Consider the following 20,550-nt stretch of genomic DNA (forward strand, 5'->3'; position numbering starts at 1 on the left):
GTGATAGGCTCTCCTGTCTATTGTATTTGTTATAGCTTCTAATGATGAATTTGACAGTCAGTAATTAGAAGCCAAAACAGCATAATTCACAATAGCACAATTACATGGAGAATGTAATGAATCATTCCTCAAGGAAACATACATAGGCCTTTATTACGAGTAATCCGAAACTGGATTGAGTTTTCCTCACCCCCGAGTTTGTGATATTGGGGTACCTGTACCTCGGGAGGACAATAAATCCAGTCCATTGCAAATTGGACCATGAGGGTCCCCTAAGAAATTATGTGCAATGATAATTCCTATTATGATTCCCTAGGTAATTTTTCCTTTTAGGCCAGACTTTCATTCAAATATTCTTAGCTGCTGCCACCAGCCGAAAACTCTGGATGAAAGTAAAAAAAAATAGTTCCGATGGGGCTGATAACTGTTGTTATTAGCCGTACTGTAATTAAGAGGCCACTCATAATGATGGTTCAGAAATCTTGAAAACTGCCCAAACAAGGGCAGACCTAAGATCCCTCACATGCAGCCCATTGAGAAAAACAGATAGACAAAAATCAAATCCCTGCATTAAATGAATATAAGTGGCAACCAAACAAGGGTTACTCTAGAAGTGGAAGAGGTAGAATTGAATCAGTAGACTTTCCATCTCTATGTCTTCATCTGCTGCTAGCTGTTGCTATCCCTTAATGCATGTTTTGTGTTTCTGGTGTATTTCAGGTATCTGAGTTATAATTTGATCACATCCCTGAAGCCTGGAGTTTTTCAAGATCTCCATAAACTTGAATGGCTGTAAGTGTTTATATCAGTACATCTGAATATTCTGGTGGTAGTAATTGTATTTGGAAGCTCAACATGTAACTTGTTCTTTGTTTAATCGACAAATAAGTAAGACTTGCAGGAAGAAGTTTAAAATGTTTAGCTTAAGGGGAGAAAACAGTTTATGTGGCCCGTGGCTGTCCTCGAAAATGGATAACGCTCTGGACTAAATGGAATGTTTATCGTGGAAATGTGTGTGAACCCCCGTTTGTCCCCTCCCTTGACGAACAATTAATGCTCTGAAGCCAATGAAATGTGACATTGTAGTAAAGTAAGTTAACATAATACACAATGATACAGCCTGTAAAAGACACTGTACCCTGGAATGTGGAAATGATCACTCGTATAACATGACCTTTCTTTTTTGATGTTCAATAAAACGAATTATAAAAAATAAAAAAATGTTTAGTTTAATTTCTAAAAATCTGCGGCTGAATGGCCCATTTTACATATATATATATATATATTCACTGAAAAAACCATAGGTTTCACACACGTTATAGTTAGGAATTAGCATTTAAAAAACCTTGCAAATTCACTTAAAAAACCATAGGTTTCACACATGTTATAGTTAGCTGTACATTTCACTCGTAAAAAACCAATGAAATTCCACGTTATAGTTAGATCAGGTAACTATAACTTGCGCGCCCACAATAAACTGCTGATGACGTCACATATTACATCACTCATGACATGGTCAGTGACATCACTCTTCACATCAATGATGACATCTGAAATGACACATTGTGGATTGCGGTCGCGCAAGTTATAGTTACCTGATCTAACTATAACGTGGAATTTCATTGGTTTTTTACGAGTGAAATGTACAGCTAACTATAACATGTGTGAAACCTATGGTTTTTTAAGTGAATTTGCAAGGTTTTTTAAATGCTAATTCCTAACTATAACGTGTGTGAAACCTATGGTTTTTTCAGTGAATTTGTACGGTTTTTTAAATGCTAAGTTATGTATTTATTTTTTATTTTTTTTTCTGGTTTTTCACCGTGCGCACACCCTGCGCGCATGGTGCGCTAAGCGCACCATGCGCGCGCTGTGGGCACTCGGTACGCTTCGCGCACCGAGCGCCCACGTTGCGCAGTTCATACCGTGCGCGCCTCGCCTGTTTTTACACAGTAACAATTTTTTTTTCTCTCTTGCGGGTCCTTCAATTTATTTAATAAATGTGATTGTTATTTCGTTTTTTTTTGTATTTTTTTTTTTTGCCGTGCGCGTACGGTAAGCTTACCGTACGCACACTCTGCGATTTTTTTTTTTAAAAACGCGCGCTTACAGATATATATATTGATTTAAATGCTATTTTCTCAGGACCTACTAAACAGATTTACACCAGACCTACAAAAGGCACATCTTTGACCTGCGGACTACCTCTCTGCCAAATTACAAGTAATTCTGTTCAGCCGTTCGGGCTGTAGCTCGGACTAAAGGTCCTATGGAAAAATGCATGGGGAAATTTTGAGATTTCCTATGGAAACACGGTCCTAACTATAACTATCTACTGGCGACCGCCAGTAGATAATATATATATTTATATATTATATATTATATTATATATTTATATATTTCCTTTTTCGATGGGACCATCCAGGTACGGACCGCAACGCGCAGAGACTCAAAATTGCTCTTTCAAAGTGCTTTAATCAATTCCATCAACCTCAGTGTTCATCAGGCTAATGCCTGCAATGACGTTTTTCGATCGCTGGAACGCGATCTTGATCACATGACACGCCGCTGACATTTGACCGATAAATAGTATACATGCCCTATCAGTGTTAGAAACTCAGAGGCATTGTTGATGAATATAGAAGACAGACTGTGAATAGATCTTATTACATCGTAACTGAAATTCCCTGCTTCATACATTTTATGTAAACACGATATATACAACAGTAATAGGAAGTAGACAGCCTGCTACTTATATATAAAATAAATACAAATTATTTACATATTAAAAATACAGGTCTTAAATAGGCATAGTACATTTATTCTAAACCTTAATACCATCACAACATTTTCTTTAGACTAATCCTCAATGCAATATCATTATAAAGTGCTAGTGCTTATAAAAGTGCTAATGCTCCTGATAGTACATGGGAAATGAGTCCTCGTTGATATTTGTATTGTGTGAATAGTTCTATTATACTGCTGTCGACCAAAAGTAACAGATGCATAAACCTGACTGCTACATCGCAACAGCTGACATTCTAATACCTAGTTCCTAAACAGTCTTTCGTCTATAAAGTGCCGTTCTTAAATATGAAATAATACAAATAGTAATGTGCAAAGAGTGTTCTAAAAACTAAGCACCATGATACTAAAATTGAATACTAGTGAGGCGGCCCAGCAGCGTAGATTAAAACCTGGAAATAAGTGCTTATAAAGGGCAAGTGCTTGAGCAAACATAGGACATAGATCAATTACTATTGAGTGCTGATATATCAATATCTACCAATCGTCGGCCAGTGCCAATACGACAAAGTACTCAAATAACTAGTACAAATAGGGACAATATCTTCACTTTACAAAAGACCTCTGTGACAGAATGGAAACAGGGCCATACTACATGTGGCGAAAAAACTACATTTGTCATGGATGATATATAGACGGCAACAGGAAGGGACTCAGACTAGTGATAACAGAGAATGCAAATTCAGACTACTGAATAAAAGGCCCTAGAGGAAATTGTGTAGGTCCTCACTTGTATTCAAGCCGTTATGCATCTTGGTATCTAGGGCCAAAATGAAGTGTGATTCTAGTTGGCGTAGGGTTTTCTCTGTTACCTCCCCGTCTTGATACGGGGACTGCCCATATTACAAAATACTGTAACTCATTCAAATTGTTTTGGTGCACCAACTTGAAATGCCGGGCTACAGGGTAATTAGGATTGGAATTAACTACGGCCCTCAGGTGTTGTAGGAATCTGTTAAAAACTGGGAGCTTGGTGCTGCCTACATATTTCAGCCTGCATGTGCATTCTAAGATATGCGCAGCGTATTCTGTACGGCACGTATAATGACCTTTGATTGGAATGGATAATGGACTAAATGACGTCTTGAATTCAGTTATGTTGGCACCAAATTTGCAGGCACGGCAAGAACTGCACTTAAAAAAAAGGTTTTGGATAGCCAAGTTTGTGTCGGTGTAACTTCAGGGCTACTTTTCACTAGAGCATCCCTCATAGAGGAAGCTCTCCTGAATGTGATGGAAGGTAATGCCGGCAGGATAGGTTTAAGAGTCATATCAGTTAAGACAATCGGACACTGAGAAAAGATGATGTGGCTTATCTTTTTCTCTTGTTTACTAAATGTAGTAAACCACTCTGATAGACTGTGTGTTGTTTTCATTGAGATCTACCAGGGATGTCTGATCTAAAAATTTACCGGTTTTGGGTACCAAACATGCCTCCCTGGTGTGTAAATTTGCTTTAACAAGGGCTTTGTGTAGATCAGAATGTTTATACCCTCGAACAAGGAATCGATCAAATGCTTCCTGTTGACACTGTGCCCGGTCCTCATCTGAACTACATATACGGCGAATTCTTAAAAATTTGCCATATGGGATGCTGTATATCAAATGGCGAGGACGAGAGCAGCTCGCATGGAGGATCGAGTTTCCCGCGGTGCTCTTACGATGAAGTTTAGTCTGAATCTCACGCTCGCTGATATAAACCTGTACATCTAAAAACTTCACACACTTATGTATATATAATAGATTGATTTTGGCTGCCATCTGCTCTACTGCACTATTTCATTTCCTTGTAAAAGAAAGAGATTTCTGCCAATGAGTTATTCACTACAAAAAAAAGCACAACAGAATAACTGTTCTCACTCTCACTGTCTCTCTGATGCAAGAGGGAACTCATTGCTATGATGGGGCTCCCATGAATCACCCACTTGCATTTATTGACCTTTTCATTGACTTCACTGTTCTCAATGATGTCCCATTCTGTAGAGGTCTGAAAACTTTGTTACCACTTTCGGTGATCCCTATAGTATGCCTATTAACTTTCAAGACCTAACTATCAAACTACCAGTGAGAGAAACCTTAATTTGCACGCATCTATGAACAAATAGCAACTTTCAACACACATAATCTATTTGAGCAAAAATGTAAATGGCTATTCCTTAAGGAGCACCACTTTCTTCATACCCAAGAGAGATTATAGCGTGAAGAGTAGCTGTGCATCCAATCTAGGTAAAAGCCCTTAAACCTAGTTAGAGAGAATATTGGGAACATTGGTGATGCAAATGCCACAAAAAAGTTTAGTGACAATACATAAACCTGTTTACATTCATAATTGTAAACATTATGTTGTAGAAGAAAAACAGGGCCAATTCCTATAATGTCATTTTACTTATTGGTAATTGCATTACTCTGAGTCCTATTCCTTCGCCAGCAGACAGTGAGGCCTGCCCAGACACCAATCCTACTTAATTAAAAAACGTAGAAAAGACCCTCTCCCACCAAACCTCCTGTTAATCACAAACTCAGATGAACACAAATGTCACTTGCTCTATAGGAATGGTGGGAGGGACCATGGTTGCAAACGAGGGAATAGGACTCAGAGTAATGCAATTACCGTTAAGTCATTATGACATTACCTCCTCGTCCATTCCTTCGCTTGAAGTCATTAGCATGTGAGAAGTAGCATGCAATAAAATTGGAACAACTGACAAAGCGTGCTAAACACACAAATTTATTTAGACACATGACATCAGGATTTAATCTATTTCTCCATAGAAGAAATCACCCGATGACAAAACACATCAGAGATACATTGAACCTCAGCAAGTCTGTGATGCTTTGCAAATGTGAAGGAATCAGCCAAGGTCACAGCCTGGCACGTTTCACCATTGGATGCATCCTGTATCTCCACCACCATAGATGCCATACTCCAGATAGATCTACCCTGAATTGAGAAAGGGCGAACTAGACACTGAACCTCATATGCTTTGGAGACCAATAAACTGACCCATCTGTTCAAAGTAGCAATCGCAGGTTTTTCCCCTGCCTAGCCAGACCAAACATTCAAAACAATGATTCAACATTATGAAAGGGCTGAAAATTCTGCAAATAGACCAGAATTGAGCAACTGACAGCTAGACAATGCAACCTCTCTCCCTCCAGAGACTATGGGGAAGAGAACAATTTAAGAAGTATAACTTCCTGCTGTAAATGAAAAGAATACCTGACCTTCGAGATAAAGGCTGGAACTGGCATCAACACCACTCTATCAGGAAACACATTGCAAAAACGAAAGCTAGAAGTCAAGGCCTGTGATTCCCCCAACCTCCTGGCCGACATAAAAGCCACCAAAAACCATATCTTCAGTGTCATGAATTGTAAATCACTGTCCTCCAACAGCTCAAATTTAGCTGACATCAAGGACTCCTAAAACACTGACAAGTCCCAAGAGGAAATGGACTTCACCAACCTCATACTAGAATTAGAAATACCCTTTCGAAGACATACCACCAAGCCATCTTCATCTAACAAATTCTTCCATGGACCCCTGAACGCTTGGACAGCCACCCATTATACTCTCAAAGTGGACACTGTCGGACCCAATTTAGAACCATCCTGTAAGAATTCCATGATCATCAGCAAACTCACATTAGTAGAATCAAGACAATTGACACCGCACCATTTGGAAAATGATCACCAATGCCGTACTAAGAGCAACGAGTAGATGACTTTCTAGATGCCTGTAAGGTAGCTAGTAAGTAGTATGAAACCCCTTTTCCTTTCACTCCCCCCCTTTCAACCTCCAGGCCATCAAGCGGAGCTTCCGTAGACTCTACCCTCAGAAGGGGGAACTCCATGGGGGGAGTCACTATCGGGAGAAGCCACTTGGGAGCCCTCAACATGCTCAACAACAGTGGAAACCAATTGGCACAAGGCCACCCGGGAGCCAAGAAAATCCCCTCAGCTCAAACTTCCTTACTCTCACCAAAAATGGCCAGAGAAGAGGAAACAGAGGAAAGGCATACATCAGTCCCTCCAGCCACTAGTAAGTCAGTGGATCAATTGCCCAAGCTTGAAATTCCTGCTTCTTGGCACAAAACTCAGAACTTTTTGCATTGCTCAAGGAAGCAAACAGATCCACTACTGAAAGACCCCACTAGAGAAGCGAGAAAACACCCTCTGATCCAGAGAAAAGTCCATTGAGGAGGGAATCTTCCGGCACAGAAAATCATCTGTCACATTGGCTGACCCCTGAATATGGGTAGCCCTTGGAGAAAGGGTTTAACAGGAAGACTTTTGCTATTATCTGTCTCCAAGAAACCTGGAGTCGGGCTGAAATCACTATTGATGGATATCGTTCGTTAAATAAACACGGAAACCCATCACCAGCAGGGAGGGCTAAGGGAGGTTTAGTGACTTTTATTTCACTTATGTATGACTCAATTAGGATAGAGAGTATAATAGACACCGACTGGTACCAGCTTATTTTAATTTTTAATCTAATTGACGTAACAATTTTATTAATTAATTGATACTACAATATCTTTGACCCTAATATTAATGAGGTCATTAACACACTAAAAGAGGAGATCGATAATGTGGCCGCGAATTATCAACCTTTGTCTTTAATCTGGGTGGGGGGCTTCAACTGCACCATTTGTCCGTACAACTCACACAAAGAATGTGGGGTAGTTGATACAGAAAACCAATTTGTGTCGCATTTTAAACATACACCACAGGGCGATGCATTGACTACCATAATTTTGGTAAATGACCTTTGTATCATGAATACCGTGGTTAGTAATACCTCTGCGCAGTTTCCAACCTATCAGGGGGGAGGTAGTGCGAGTACAATTGATTTTATGCTAATATCCAGTAAACACACATGGTTAGTAGATAGCTTTGCTGTTGAACCACACCCCGTTAGCGATCATAATCCTCTTATCTTATCCATGTATGTCACAGCACAGAAAGTCAGAGGGGATGAACGCCCGCTAAAGTACAACCGTAATCAAGGGGTAAGGCTGAAATGGAGCTCGGTAGACTCAAAGCAGTTTGAGGAGACCATTCTAAAAGAAAATCAAAGTAATTTTATGACCTGCCTAACGTTTGACTCCCCCTTAGATATGGTAATAAAGTCTTTCGAATCAATTTGTGCAAATGTGGCCAAAAACGTAAACAATCCAATTAGGAAGCGGGATTTCCCTGAAATTAGATGATTTAACGCTGAGTGCTCCAAGGCGCAAAGAGATCTCAGGAAAGCTCTGCAAGTGGTTCCTCAGAATGTGGTCCAGGTAAAGATAGCGAGACAGACTTACACAAAAGTTCTTAATTCTAGGAAAAACAAATTAAGAAGAACAGCCTGGGAGGACCTAGAGAGAGCCAGCTCCCTTAAGGACTATAAGAGTTTTTGGGAGGTTATAAACCGTCCGCTCTTCTCTATTGATGCTAGGAGCATGGATTCAACCATAACAGGTGAAGCTTAGGAAGCCCATTTTCTAAATATTTTTAATCCTCAAGGCATACCAATACAAGAACAAAGGGATGAGACAGTTATTGATTTACAATCTGCTAATTAATTAAGTCTATCCCTTTACCTAAGTGAGGTCAAAGATGCAATAGCTAAGGGCATATCTCTAAAAGCACCAGGACCAGATGGGGTTCCCCTAGATTTACTTAAAAGTAATCCTCAATTATGGGCACCTCAGCTACTTAATGTTTTTAAAGCAGTAATAGTTGGCCACATTCCATCATCATGGAAGGAAGCAGTGGTAGTGCCAATTTTTAAAAAAAGGAAACAGGAATGACCCCACATGCTTCAGACCAATTTCCTTAATAGATGCCACTTGTAAGGTCATGGCGAGGGTGATTTTGGCACGATTGGAGTCATGGGCAAATGCCTCGGGATTGATAGCTTACACCCAATATGGCTTTAGAAAGGGGTTGGGAACAAATGAACAGTGTCTTAATTTGTCCCTGATCATGGGCAAGTGCATGAGGGCCAGGGGGGTTTTGATTCAACTGGCCTTCATGGACTTGTCCAGTGCTTTTGACACTGTTAGTAGGGGGAAGCTATGGATGATGATGGGGAAAGGGTTTTGAAGAACCCCTCATCACCTTCCTATGTAGGTTGCATGAGTCACTTCTGTAGCGGTTCGTTTTGGATCAGGAGAAGAGAAGACCAGACCGATTGCCTCCACGGAGGGAGTTCGCCAGGGTCGGCCCCCTTTCTATTTCTTATATAAACAAATGGCTTAGAGGCATTCCTGATTAAACAGCAACTGGATTTCCCAAAAATAAATGGCAAACTGGTCCCGTTGCTATCATACGCCGATGATACAGTCTTAATGACTTTGACGGCTAATAGCCTACAAAAAACCCTGACCGCCTTCACTGATTTTATGTTAGCCCTGGACCTCAAGGTAAATTTTACCAAACCATTTGTCGTGGTCTGCGGCCCAAAGAAGACTAAAACCAGGAAATTCATGGTGAAGGGAAAAATTATCGAGAAGGTGCCCAGTTTTACTTACTTAGGTAATGTTTTTAACAATAAATTAAACTGGGATGACCTTGTTACGGTAAGGGCCCAACAGACTAGGAGATTAATAGAGGGGCTTTTCCGTTTTGCATGCAAATTGAGACACAAGCCGGTAGCAGAGATGATAACTTTATATAAATCAAAATGTTTATCCGTAGCTACCTTTGGGGCTGGAGGTATGGTGTTATCACCAGAGTTACCACATTCAGATTTTAGAGAATACATTTTTAAAAAGACTATTAATGATTCCCAGTAGCTCACCAACATTATATTGCCATTCTGAGGTGGGCCTGGAATATGTGAAAGACAGGATAAATATTGGCCCACTCATCCTATGGGGGAAAATTTGGTCCTCAGAAGACCTAATATTCTCTAGGAGTATACTTAGGGATTGTATGAACCTGGACAACGCAATGTCACTCCCTTGGTTATCATATGTTAAGAACACCTTCTGTAAGAAAAACTCGAAAATGGTTATTAAAAATGCAGACCGTATTGAAATAAGTATGCCTAACCAGGATCGGGGAATGTTGGATGGTGGGATGCTAAATCATCAGCAATTTTACCTGTCTTTTACTCTGCATGTACAATCGTGTTTTCTGATGACTAGACTAAGACTTGGCACATTGCACTTCTTAGCAGCCTATCCTAAACAGGTTGGTTGGTGTGAGAGACTAACCCCCTGTCCATGCAATAATTTGGCCAAACAGAGCACAATGCATTTTATGTTGTTTTGTTCATTGTATGCAGTCCCTAGAGCACGCTTTATAAAGCCCTTATTGAAAGCCATTCGGCCTTATTCTTATATGGAGGGCTTTGATCATTTGAGATCATTATCTACGGATGTAATCTGTAGTACAGTGCTTAGTTTTATTAGAATAGTACTTTCAATCCGAAAACGCTATGAACCATGAAAGGAATCGAAATTTTATACTTATTGTAGATCCTTTTAAGAATCAATTAAATGTATAAATTGTGCTGTCGAAGGTTGGGATGATTTTAAAACTGATTGAGTTTTGCTGGTATATTAATATTTACTGAAGTGAATATGTTAATTCCTTATAAATGTTTTTAATTGTATTTTCTATATATATCTTGTATATATGCAACCTTTTATGATTCACAAGAATCAAATAAAGTTATTTTGATGATGAATGTGTGGCACTCAAATTACGGTTGCAAAACATTTATTTTTTACCGACACCTCAAGAGTGGTGGTAACCATTTGCTAATGTGAATGGTGAAACAAATAATTTTTAAGAGCAGGCAGTGATCCAACAGACCTACAAAGTTTCAATTTATTTTTTGAAACGTTGTTTTTTGCTTTAAAGAAAATGAGCTGCATTTAAAAAAGTAAAAGATTGCTTCATTAAAAAGCATCACAAACAAGTTGGTCTGCTGACCCCAGCACACCACCATCCCTGTGATGGCTGCAATTCCTAATGGGATTCAAATTGAGACCTGCCTCATTATTCTTCATGAGGTAGGTCTATTGCAACCCTAATAGGAATCACTATTACTAAGTTGAACATTTTTGTACATTAGGAATTGCAATTTCCTAATTGTAATTTGTAAAGAATTGCAATTAGGAACTCGCAATCCCTAAATTCTGTACATATGACCCTAAGTTTCCATATGTAAATTTTCTTGAATGACAAAAAATGAGGAGGCAGTCTAAAAGAAGCATTTTCCATTTTAGCTATCATAGGACATTTAGCCCTCCACTACAGCAACGGAAAAATACACTGAACAGATTTTCTGAGGAACTTGACATGGGTTTATAACTTTACTCTAAAAGCATGCTTTTTGTAGTTAGGTGTAAATTTGTCTAGTAGTTTTTGAGTATCCGAAAGATTTCAGCACTCCGTCCATCATCTCCTTGTGTTTGCTTTGTTTGCCCTAAGTTGGCAGGGTATGCCCAGTCATGGGTCCCTTGCTCACTTTGCCACTGTATTCAAGCTAGCCTGGCTGATGAAGGGTGTTACCCAGGAACCGGTCCCAGGATGCTTGTTTCTGGTTCAGGGAAGATCTGGCTTGGCAGTTGGGGCTGGACTGTTCCTTTGAGGCACAGGGTCAAGACTGATTTGCATATAGCTGGGTGTGAACTGAGGTGGCGAAGTGAGGTAAAGAATGATGATGGATTCAACCCAGATCTGTGACGGGGGTGAGTGTATGAAAAGTTTCAGCACTCCGTCCATCATCTCGATATGTTTGCTTTGTTCGCCCTAAGTTGGCAGGGTATGCCCAGATGTGGGTCCCTTGCTCACTTTGCCACTGGATTCAAGCTAGCTTGGCTGATGAAGGGTGTTACCCAGAAACCGGTCCCAGGATGCTTGTTTCCAGTTCAGGGAAGACCTGGCTTTGCAGTTCGGGCTGGAATGTTCCCATGAGCCACAGGGTCAAGACTGATTTGCATATAGCTGGGTCTGAACTGAGGTGACAAAGTGAGCTAAAGAATGATGATGGAGTCAACCCAGTTCTGTGACTGGGGGTGAGTGTCTGAAAAGTTTCAGCACTCCGTCCATCATCTCCTTGTGTTTGCTTTGTTCGCCCTAAGTTGGCAGGGTATGCCCAGACGTGGGTCCCTTGCTCACTTTTTCACTGGATTCAAGCTAGCCTGGCAGATGAAGGGTGTTACCCAGAAACCGGTCCCAGGATGCTTGTTTCTGGTACAGGGAAGACCTGGCTTGGCAGTTCGGGCTGGACTGTTCTCATGAGGCACAGGGTCAAGACTGATTTACATATAGCTGGGTCTGAACTGAGGTGACGAAGTGAGCTAAAGAATGATGATGGAGTCAACCCAGATCTGTGACTGGGGGTGAGTGTCCTAAAAGTTTCAGCACTCCATCCAACATCTCCTTGTGTTTGGTTAAGCAGATTAGTGGGGCTTGGCCAGGCTTTTTGGCTCAGGCAGCCATCATGGTTGGTGGCCAGCCATCCAACTGCCATCCCCCAAAATGTGAACATTTCCTCACACTCCTAGTTTTTGGAATTTGCTAATTTTCTGAAATTTGTGAATGCAGTAAAAATGATGCTTCTCTCCAAATACAAGATGGTGGCTGTTTTGTAGTTGCAAATTAGACATTCCATACGCATTCTTCATCACTTTTCTGGCTTTTTCCCACAACTCTCTTTCCATACAAACAGGTCTTCAGGGCTCTCCTTCTTGCTCTCAAACATAGTTGCACAGAAGTAGGAAATTTGTCTGAATTTGTAAATTTCAAGATAACAGAAAAAAATATTGAAGCCATTCATCAGCCTGACTCTTTCTTTGAAAAAGTCAAATGTGATTGACAGAATTCAAATAGATTTGTGAATTTAATGGACATGATATCTCTAAAATAGGCCCTCCGATCTCCACCTGATATCTCAAAAAGATCGGTCTGGACTGTTCCCATGAGGCACAGGGTCAAGACTGATTTGCATATGGCTGGGTCTAAACTGGGGTGGCATGGTGAGCAAAAGAACGATGGTTGTAACCCAGATCTCTTGACTGGGGGTGAATGTATGATTTATTCAGGATTCCGTCCATCATTTGATTGCGTAGCACTTTACATCTGCCCCAGGCATAGTCCTCTAGTGATAAGGGTCACCCCCTGGCAAAAGGTTGTGCAACTGTAGGGATCGCTGCGGGGTCCCCCATGATCCAAGGCCCAAAGGGTGTGGGAGCCAGGGGCGGTGAACCTATAATGGCTTCAGAGTGAGCAGGCCCTAGGGAATCAGTATCTGGTCGAGTCATCCCAGTGGCCTTTTACTTTCATAGTTGCTCCCCCTTTACCTTCATTTTAGCTGTCCCAGTCCCCTACTAACGTGGATTGAAGAAAGCGGGAGAGGGGATTTTGGAGAGAGACACCATTTTGGAAGAAACAGATGCAGCTGAAATGGGTACAGCCCTCAGGATATAGATATAGTCCTTCTGCATGAAACTCATCTGGACTCAGGCACCGGTGGGATGTTGCTCAGAAATGGGGGAAGTGCAAATATTTTTCATCATATAGATCCTGTGCTGCGGGGTAGCTATTATCACAATCCGACCCTGAGGATAGGTTTGTGTTGGTATCAGGTATATGTGAACAAAAATTTCCAATTTTAAACATATATTCGCTAATGTGGATTTGCCTTAATTTGTGAGAACGTAAATGCCGTTCTTTGTTATATATTTATAAGCAATACTGGACAGTCATTGTATATGCTTTATTTTCTATTGAAAACTCAATAAAATGATTTGACAAGAAACAAAAAGGCCATGCAAAAATATACCCTAGCATATTAGGGAGATAGTGTATTTTGGACGGTACTCTGGCTTGTTAATCAATAGGGTGACTGTAGAGTAGTTCTCCCTTACCTAGGTCACAACCTGACCAGATGGTGAGTTGTCGCCAAAGTGGTGCACCAGCTTGGTCAAATACTTTGGGGTATTGGTTCAGCATGATAGAGATGCCAGATACTTAACCCAGTAATTATGGTTTGGTTATGGACAGGCTGAAATTGCAAACAGAGTGAGGGGCAGAGTGCCAAAAAAAGAGGGAAAGAAAAAAATATTTAATCAGTGTTCTAAAACTCTCTCCAGTACAATTTTATTCTGGGGCCCCCATTTGATAGTCTTAAAAATGTGCAAGGAAAGGGGGTAAAAACTACCCTATCTCAATGGGTCAAAATGCTTCAGTCCATTAATGACTATCTAAAGTTCGCGGACATTTGTCTGGACCAGAGATAAACTGTCACTCTGCTTTCAAAATTGAAATCAAATACTAGCCATACATTCAGTTCGGTGATTTACCAGGTAAAATATTCTTGTCCTAAATTTTCACCTATGGCGCCAATGCATAGGAACCTAATGCTTTCTCAAGCTTTTCAAGTCCCCATCAATGTGCACAGAGCTGTTAAACACTCAGACTGTCTCCATGCAAGGGGCTGGCGATAGCCCCTCTCTCATCTACATCACCATTCTACTCATCAAAAAACACCTCCGCTCCTCCTTGTGTATTCGGGAGTTGTAGCCCACACAAACTTACAAATAGTGTGTTATATTTAAAGTTCTGCATCATCATCATCATCTAGTGTTGATATGGAAGGTGACAAGAGAAATTTCATCTTTCATCTTTAAAGGGAATAAAATCTTCATCCACCAAGACTTTGCCAAGGAGACTGTTAAAATCCGCAAAGAGTTCACTGATCTTTGGCCAAGGCTGAGAAACTATGGTTATAAATATGGCCTGTCTGATCCTTCTACTATGCAAATTTAGAAAGATGGCTTATCAAAGTCCTTTCAGTGTCCAGATGATCTTTGTCTCATTTTAGACCAATATTCACAGCTCTCTATGGAAACAAATGATACTAATACATGAGCACTATGCTTTACATTTCTTTATAACTAGCCTATTTCCCCGAGTTTCTTAGAAGGGTATTTATGGTCAGGTCATTCTTGTCATGTACTTGTGCGATTCAAGAGTACTATTTATGTTTCTATGTTGTCTTTTTGTGTTTGTGTTTGTCTTTCCTTTTTCTCCTCTCTCTTAGGATTAGAGCTGATTTTTATTTGTTCAGTTTATCTGGTTCTTTCTTTTCTACTGTCTTCACTTTTCTATGATGATGAAAAATATTGAAGGTATTAAAATTGTTTCTTTTAACATTAAAAGTTTACGACAACCTGATAAACGTACTAAGGTTTTAGATTTCTTAGCTAGACATAAAGCAGATATATGTTTACTTCAGCAGATCCGTATAGTTGATACTGTTTTATCCTACATAAAAAACGGTTTGGTAATATTATTTCTTCTCCTGCACTCAATAGGAAAAATGGAGTTGCTATTCTTTTTGCAAAGAAATAAAATCTTCAAGCATTACATGCTCAGATTCTGACGGTCCTTATCTCATAATTAAAATCAAAATTGATGAATCCGTTTGTGCCTGATTAATGTGAATGGTCCTACAAATGATGATCTCGGTTTTTGGTCTCTTTTTACATCAGAAGTGTTAAAATTGGGTAATGTTCCACTTACTATTGGAGGCGATTTTAACCTTATATGTGATCCATAACAGGATACAACTTCCCAAGCCAAATATCATCCTCCAAAGGCTTACTCCACTCTTAATTAAATTTTTAGAACTACCAAATTGACAGATTTTTTGTATTTGGCTCATCCAACAGAAGAACAATGTACTTTGTTTTCTAATCCTCATAATTCCTACTATCGAATTGATCATTTGTTAATATCCCATCAATTAATTCCTTCAGTTGTTGATCCTACTGTCAAAACAATTGATATTTCTGATCATGCTCTCATTTCATGCATTTTATGTCGAAACTCCGCTCAACAATCTCAAGGTCAATGGTGCATGAATACTAATGTTGTTCTTAATGAAAATTGTTTTAATAATTTAATCAGCAGTACATAACCATTTTTCTTTTAACCCTGAAGGTTCAACTTCAATTGTTAATCAATTGGATGCATTTAATACATATGTCAGAGGGGCGACAATATCTATTATGGCACAAAATGATAAATCATTTAACTCAAGAATTAAAAAATTGGATAAGCAAAAAGCAAAGCATGAACGTCTCTTTATCTCATCTAATCACATCACATATACGATGCAATTACAAAAACTTCATTATGGATTAAATTTCATACTAAGCAACAGGGCAGGTATACACATTTCTAATGATAAAGCTACATTTTGTTTTAATGCTAGTAGATCTGGAAGATTTTGAGCCAATTGTCTTCGAATTAAAAAAGACAAAAATCAAATTAATGTGATGTATAGTTTTAATGGTCAAATTGCTCTAGCCCATAAAGAAATAGATAAGGAATTTATGAATTATTATAAACTTTATATGAGAAAACTCCTCCTTAGGATACGTTGCATTTTGATAATTTTTAGGGAGGTGTGGTCTACCTAAAATTTCTCCGTCAGTTTGAAATAAATTGGAGTTACCAATGACTTTAGATGAAGTACATTTAGCTATTAAATCTCTTAAATTACTTAAATCTCCAGGTACAGATGGTATCCCTGCTGAATTTTATATAGAATGTTCTCCTCGCCTTTTACCTCATTTACTCAAACTATTTACTCACTTTAGTAGTACAGGATCAAATTCTTTACTGAAGGTTTGATCATAGTCTCCCCGAAACCTAACAAAGATCCTGCTATTGTTTAAAATTCTCGCCCCATTTCTTTAATTAATCAATGCTGTAAACTTTATGAAAAGATTCTTGCAACAGGTATGTTTCTGGGCTTCCTAACATCGTGCACATTGATCAATCTGGTTTTATGAAAAACAGACATTTGGTAAATAACATAAGATTATTATTTCATGCGATTGAAGCTGGATCATCACTACCTCTACCAGCTGGTGTCCTGGCATTAGAGGTGGAAAAGGCTTTTGATTAAGGCTATTTCTAATAATTGTTTCCTTTTTAAGGGCAATAGATAAGGTTGCCCCTTATCAACTTTGCTTTTTAGGTCTCGCCTACGCAGCGCGCATGCGCTGCTTAGGAAAGAGACCTTTAGAAATCGCTCCAGGCTTGCAGACAAACACGTGCACGCGTTCCATTGCCTTCAATGGCAACGCGTGCACGTGAGGCGATTTACTTGTGGGAGCGAGTGCCGCCATATAGTACCAATTATCGCTCCCGCAAGTAAATCGCGCAGGCCCCCCTCCTCCCCCTTGCTTCCAGCGCGCACGCGCGCACACACAACTCCAGGGCTTGTTTTTTGTTTTTTTTTTACTTTAAGCGCGAGGCGCGCCTGCGGCCAATGCTTGTTTCACCTTTTAGAGGATAGTGAGCGGCAATCCCTTGTTGGCCAAAAACATCTCACTTAAAGCGCCGCAAAGCTGGACTGCTACACAAGCGCCTTATTTGTCGATTCCTAACTTGCCCAAATAAAGTAAAATAAAACTCCTCCCCCTCCCCCAATCTCTGGGCTGTTAAGTTTTTATATCGCGCTTACGAGAAAGGATGTTAGCAGGGCTTTAACTGGGACAAAAAGGCGGGGGGAGGTGGGGTCTCTAAAAGGGGATTGGCCAAACAAACAAGTGTCACGTGACTATGTGATCTTTCAGCTAGTGCACCCATTAGTAAAATAACTGTCAGGGCCTGTCCATGGGGAGGGGAGGGGGCGTCTGCACCCCATAATAACCATACGGAAGTGCAGAAGGTGAACGAGCCTCTACTTTTTATATTGTCACTTTTGCTGTGCTTTGAAGGACAGAGGTCAAATGTCGGCCTGTCTTCTGACACATTGCTGCTTCATCTTTCAACCTTGGAACAGTGCTCGCTTTTCCCTCCGGCTGTAAAGTGAGGTGAGTTTTTAAAGTGAAGGGTGACAATCTAGCTGGATACCGAGAGTGTGAAAGGAAAGGCTATAGGATGTAGTGGTTTGTTCCAGCGCACAACATTTGACTACCTGCAAAATATATCTGCAGAAATGAAACGCATATCTTTGGAGCTCTGATGAGAGATGTAAAAGATTGTGATCTGATCATGACACATTGTGGTGTGTAAATGATGAATATTCACTAAACTAGTTTCCCACACCGTTTGTGTGATACCTAGTTTGTATGATTAAAACTGTACGCCTGTGTAAACTTGGTGCCCATTTAAACAAGCATGTGCAATGCAATAGGTCTCACATTTGCAAGAGTTTGAGCTATTGGCATTGTAAATGACTCTGCCTTTTATTTATGTGTTTTGAAAACCTGCAAGCGGTGCGTAAACACGCACTTTGTACAGATAGTCCTTGCTCACGAGAAGCAAGGTTGGCAGTAAAAGAGGCGCAGTTATTGCTAGCCTTGCTTCTCGTAAACAAAGGCTATAAGTACACAGTGCATGTTTACGTACCTCTTGCAAGTTTTCAAAACATATAAATAAAAGGCATTGTCATTTATAATGTGAATAGCTCAAACTCTCGCAAAAGCGAGACCTATTGCATTGCAAATGCTTGTTCTTCTTGCCATTGAACCTTCAATAATTGCCATTAGAAATTGTATGGAAATTGAGGGCTTCACTAATAATGATGTTCCTATTAAAAAGTCAGCTTATGCTGATGATGTTCTCCTATATATTGGTAATCCTGAATCTTCCTTGCTTTCATTATTAAATTTAATCAACACTTACTCCCAGATTTTAGGATTTACACCTAACACTAATAAACTAACATTTTCCCTTTAAATGTTCATTGTACTGCTCAGATGCTCCCAAACAAAGAAATAATTTAGCAAAAAGATAAACTTAAATATCTTGGTATACTTTTTCTCACACCATAAAACAATCGAATTCCTTATATTGTGATTGTATTCTTGATCAGATTAAGGAAAAATTTAAATAACGCTCCACTTTACATTTATCCTGATGGGAAAAAGTTGACGCTATTAAAATGTTTGTTGCTCCAAAAATTGTAGTCTTTTTTTTATGATACCTATTCAACTTTCACTTAAGTATTATAAAAATATGGACACATTTCTTTCAAAATTTATTTGGAATAGTGCATCTCCTTGTTTAAGTTATAAAAAATTTAAATTTGCTAAGTGCAATGGTGGCTTTGGTTACCCAGATTTCCTTATTATCATGAAGCGTTTATTTTAAAACAAAGTATTTAATGGTTCTAGCATACAGAGTTTACTAATTCACCTTCATTGTTTCTTATTAAACAAAGTTTGTTATCACCATTTCCTTTACCTGCATTGCGGACCATGGCTAACTCTACTGCTTTGCTAAAAATATTGGTAATACTGAAGTCTACTATATTACTATTACAAGATTTAGGTCCAGATTATGAGTTTGGTGGTGTGGGAGTGGGATGCCACGCCAGCACCCTGTTCCCACACCGCCAGACCAGGTTAGGAGTGTCTCATGGTCTGGCGGACAGTGCTTTGGCGGTCCCAGGTGGTGAGCCTTAGAAAGGCACCTCAGTGGGAACGCCAAAGCCCGTTCCTGCACAGCATGGACTGGTGCAGTCCATGCCATGCAGGAACTAGGGTGCACCCTGCACCCCCATGCACAGGGTCACCAGATGGCCCACTTACTTCCCAGGCTGCTACACTTTTCATGGCGGGATAACCGCCATGAAATGTGAGAAGGTCAGGAAAGCCGTTATATGCTCAGAGGTGGCATGTCTGCACCACCAGCATATTGTTGCCCCAGACTGCCGCATCACTGCTCAGGGATCAGGGATCCACAGTGGTTGGGGCGGTCCCACCGACGAAGTTGTAATACGGCAGTTGGACAGACATGGGTCTTGTAGATGCAGTCCGTGAGCTGCTTGCTCACTTCACTGAAGTTGACGTTCTTCTGTTTCACCAAGTAACTGAAGTTCTCATCTGGATTAACACTACCCACAGATGTGACATTTCGTTCAGCCAGAGTTAGGCCCTTAGATTAAATTTTCTTTCATTAGATATATTGTTGTGGTATAATCCTATGTTAAAGCTAATTCGTCACTAAACATTTTGGCAATCCTGGATTAAAGCTGCTACTTTTTATTTAAAAATATGTATCATAACTATGCCTTTTTTAATTTTGATGAATTGCAGCAAAGATTTAAGTTACAGCCGTCAGATATTTATAAATATGAACTCTTTGTAATTCAGTCCTTTGTTCATTTCCAAATAATTTTCCTCACAATGCTACCTCTGATTTAGAATTGTATATTCAAACAATTGCTTCATCATCCCATGCTGTGTCACTGTTTCATAAAAAATTAAATACTTATGGAGGAGACAATATTACATTTCTCTAATCTCTTTGGAATACAAAACTAGATGGTTTGTTATCTCTAGATATTTGGAGAAAAAATTGGTTGAATAGTATGTCTGGGTGGCTGCCTGTTTCTCTATAGCAAACTAATACCTTTATATTATTTAGTTGGCTGTGGACTCCATTATGGTTATGTAATGCAAAACTTTTGAAATTGCCTGATTGTTAGAATTGGTCTCTGAATACAGGCTAGTTATGACATATGCTTTATGAGTGTCTTTTTGTTGGCAAGTTTTAGAAAGACGTTTGGTGGGTTGTTACTAAGATATTGAATATCACAGATAATTTACTATATAATATATTAATTTGTAAGTCAACTTCGCTTTCCATCAAACTGTCTGTTATTAACAACAAATATCTAGATTTTTTAATCTCTGCAGTTTTAAAATCAATTACTACTAATTGGAAAAATGCCTCTTAAAGTCATGTCTGGAAGGCTTGAATAATTAT

General features: G+C 39.6%; 1 protein-coding gene across 1 annotated transcript in view; it reads left to right on the forward strand.

The window, feature by feature from the left end:
- RXFP1 (relaxin family peptide receptor 1) overlaps positions 1-20,550 on the forward strand; it is a 1,268,256-nt gene that overhangs the window by 930,449 nt on the left and 317,257 nt on the right. Inside the window, exon 7 of the mRNA XM_085641728.1 lies at positions 721-792. Coding sequence (XP_085497854.1) covers positions 721-792 — 72 coding nt within the window. The remainder of the gene's footprint in view (positions 1-720; positions 793-20,550) is intronic.

This window comes from Triturus cristatus, chromosome 2_2 (genome assembly GCF_964204655.1).
Source record: "Triturus cristatus chromosome 2_2, aTriCri1.1, whole genome shotgun sequence".
Lineage (NCBI taxonomy): Eukaryota > Metazoa > Chordata > Amphibia > Caudata > Salamandridae > Triturus > Triturus cristatus.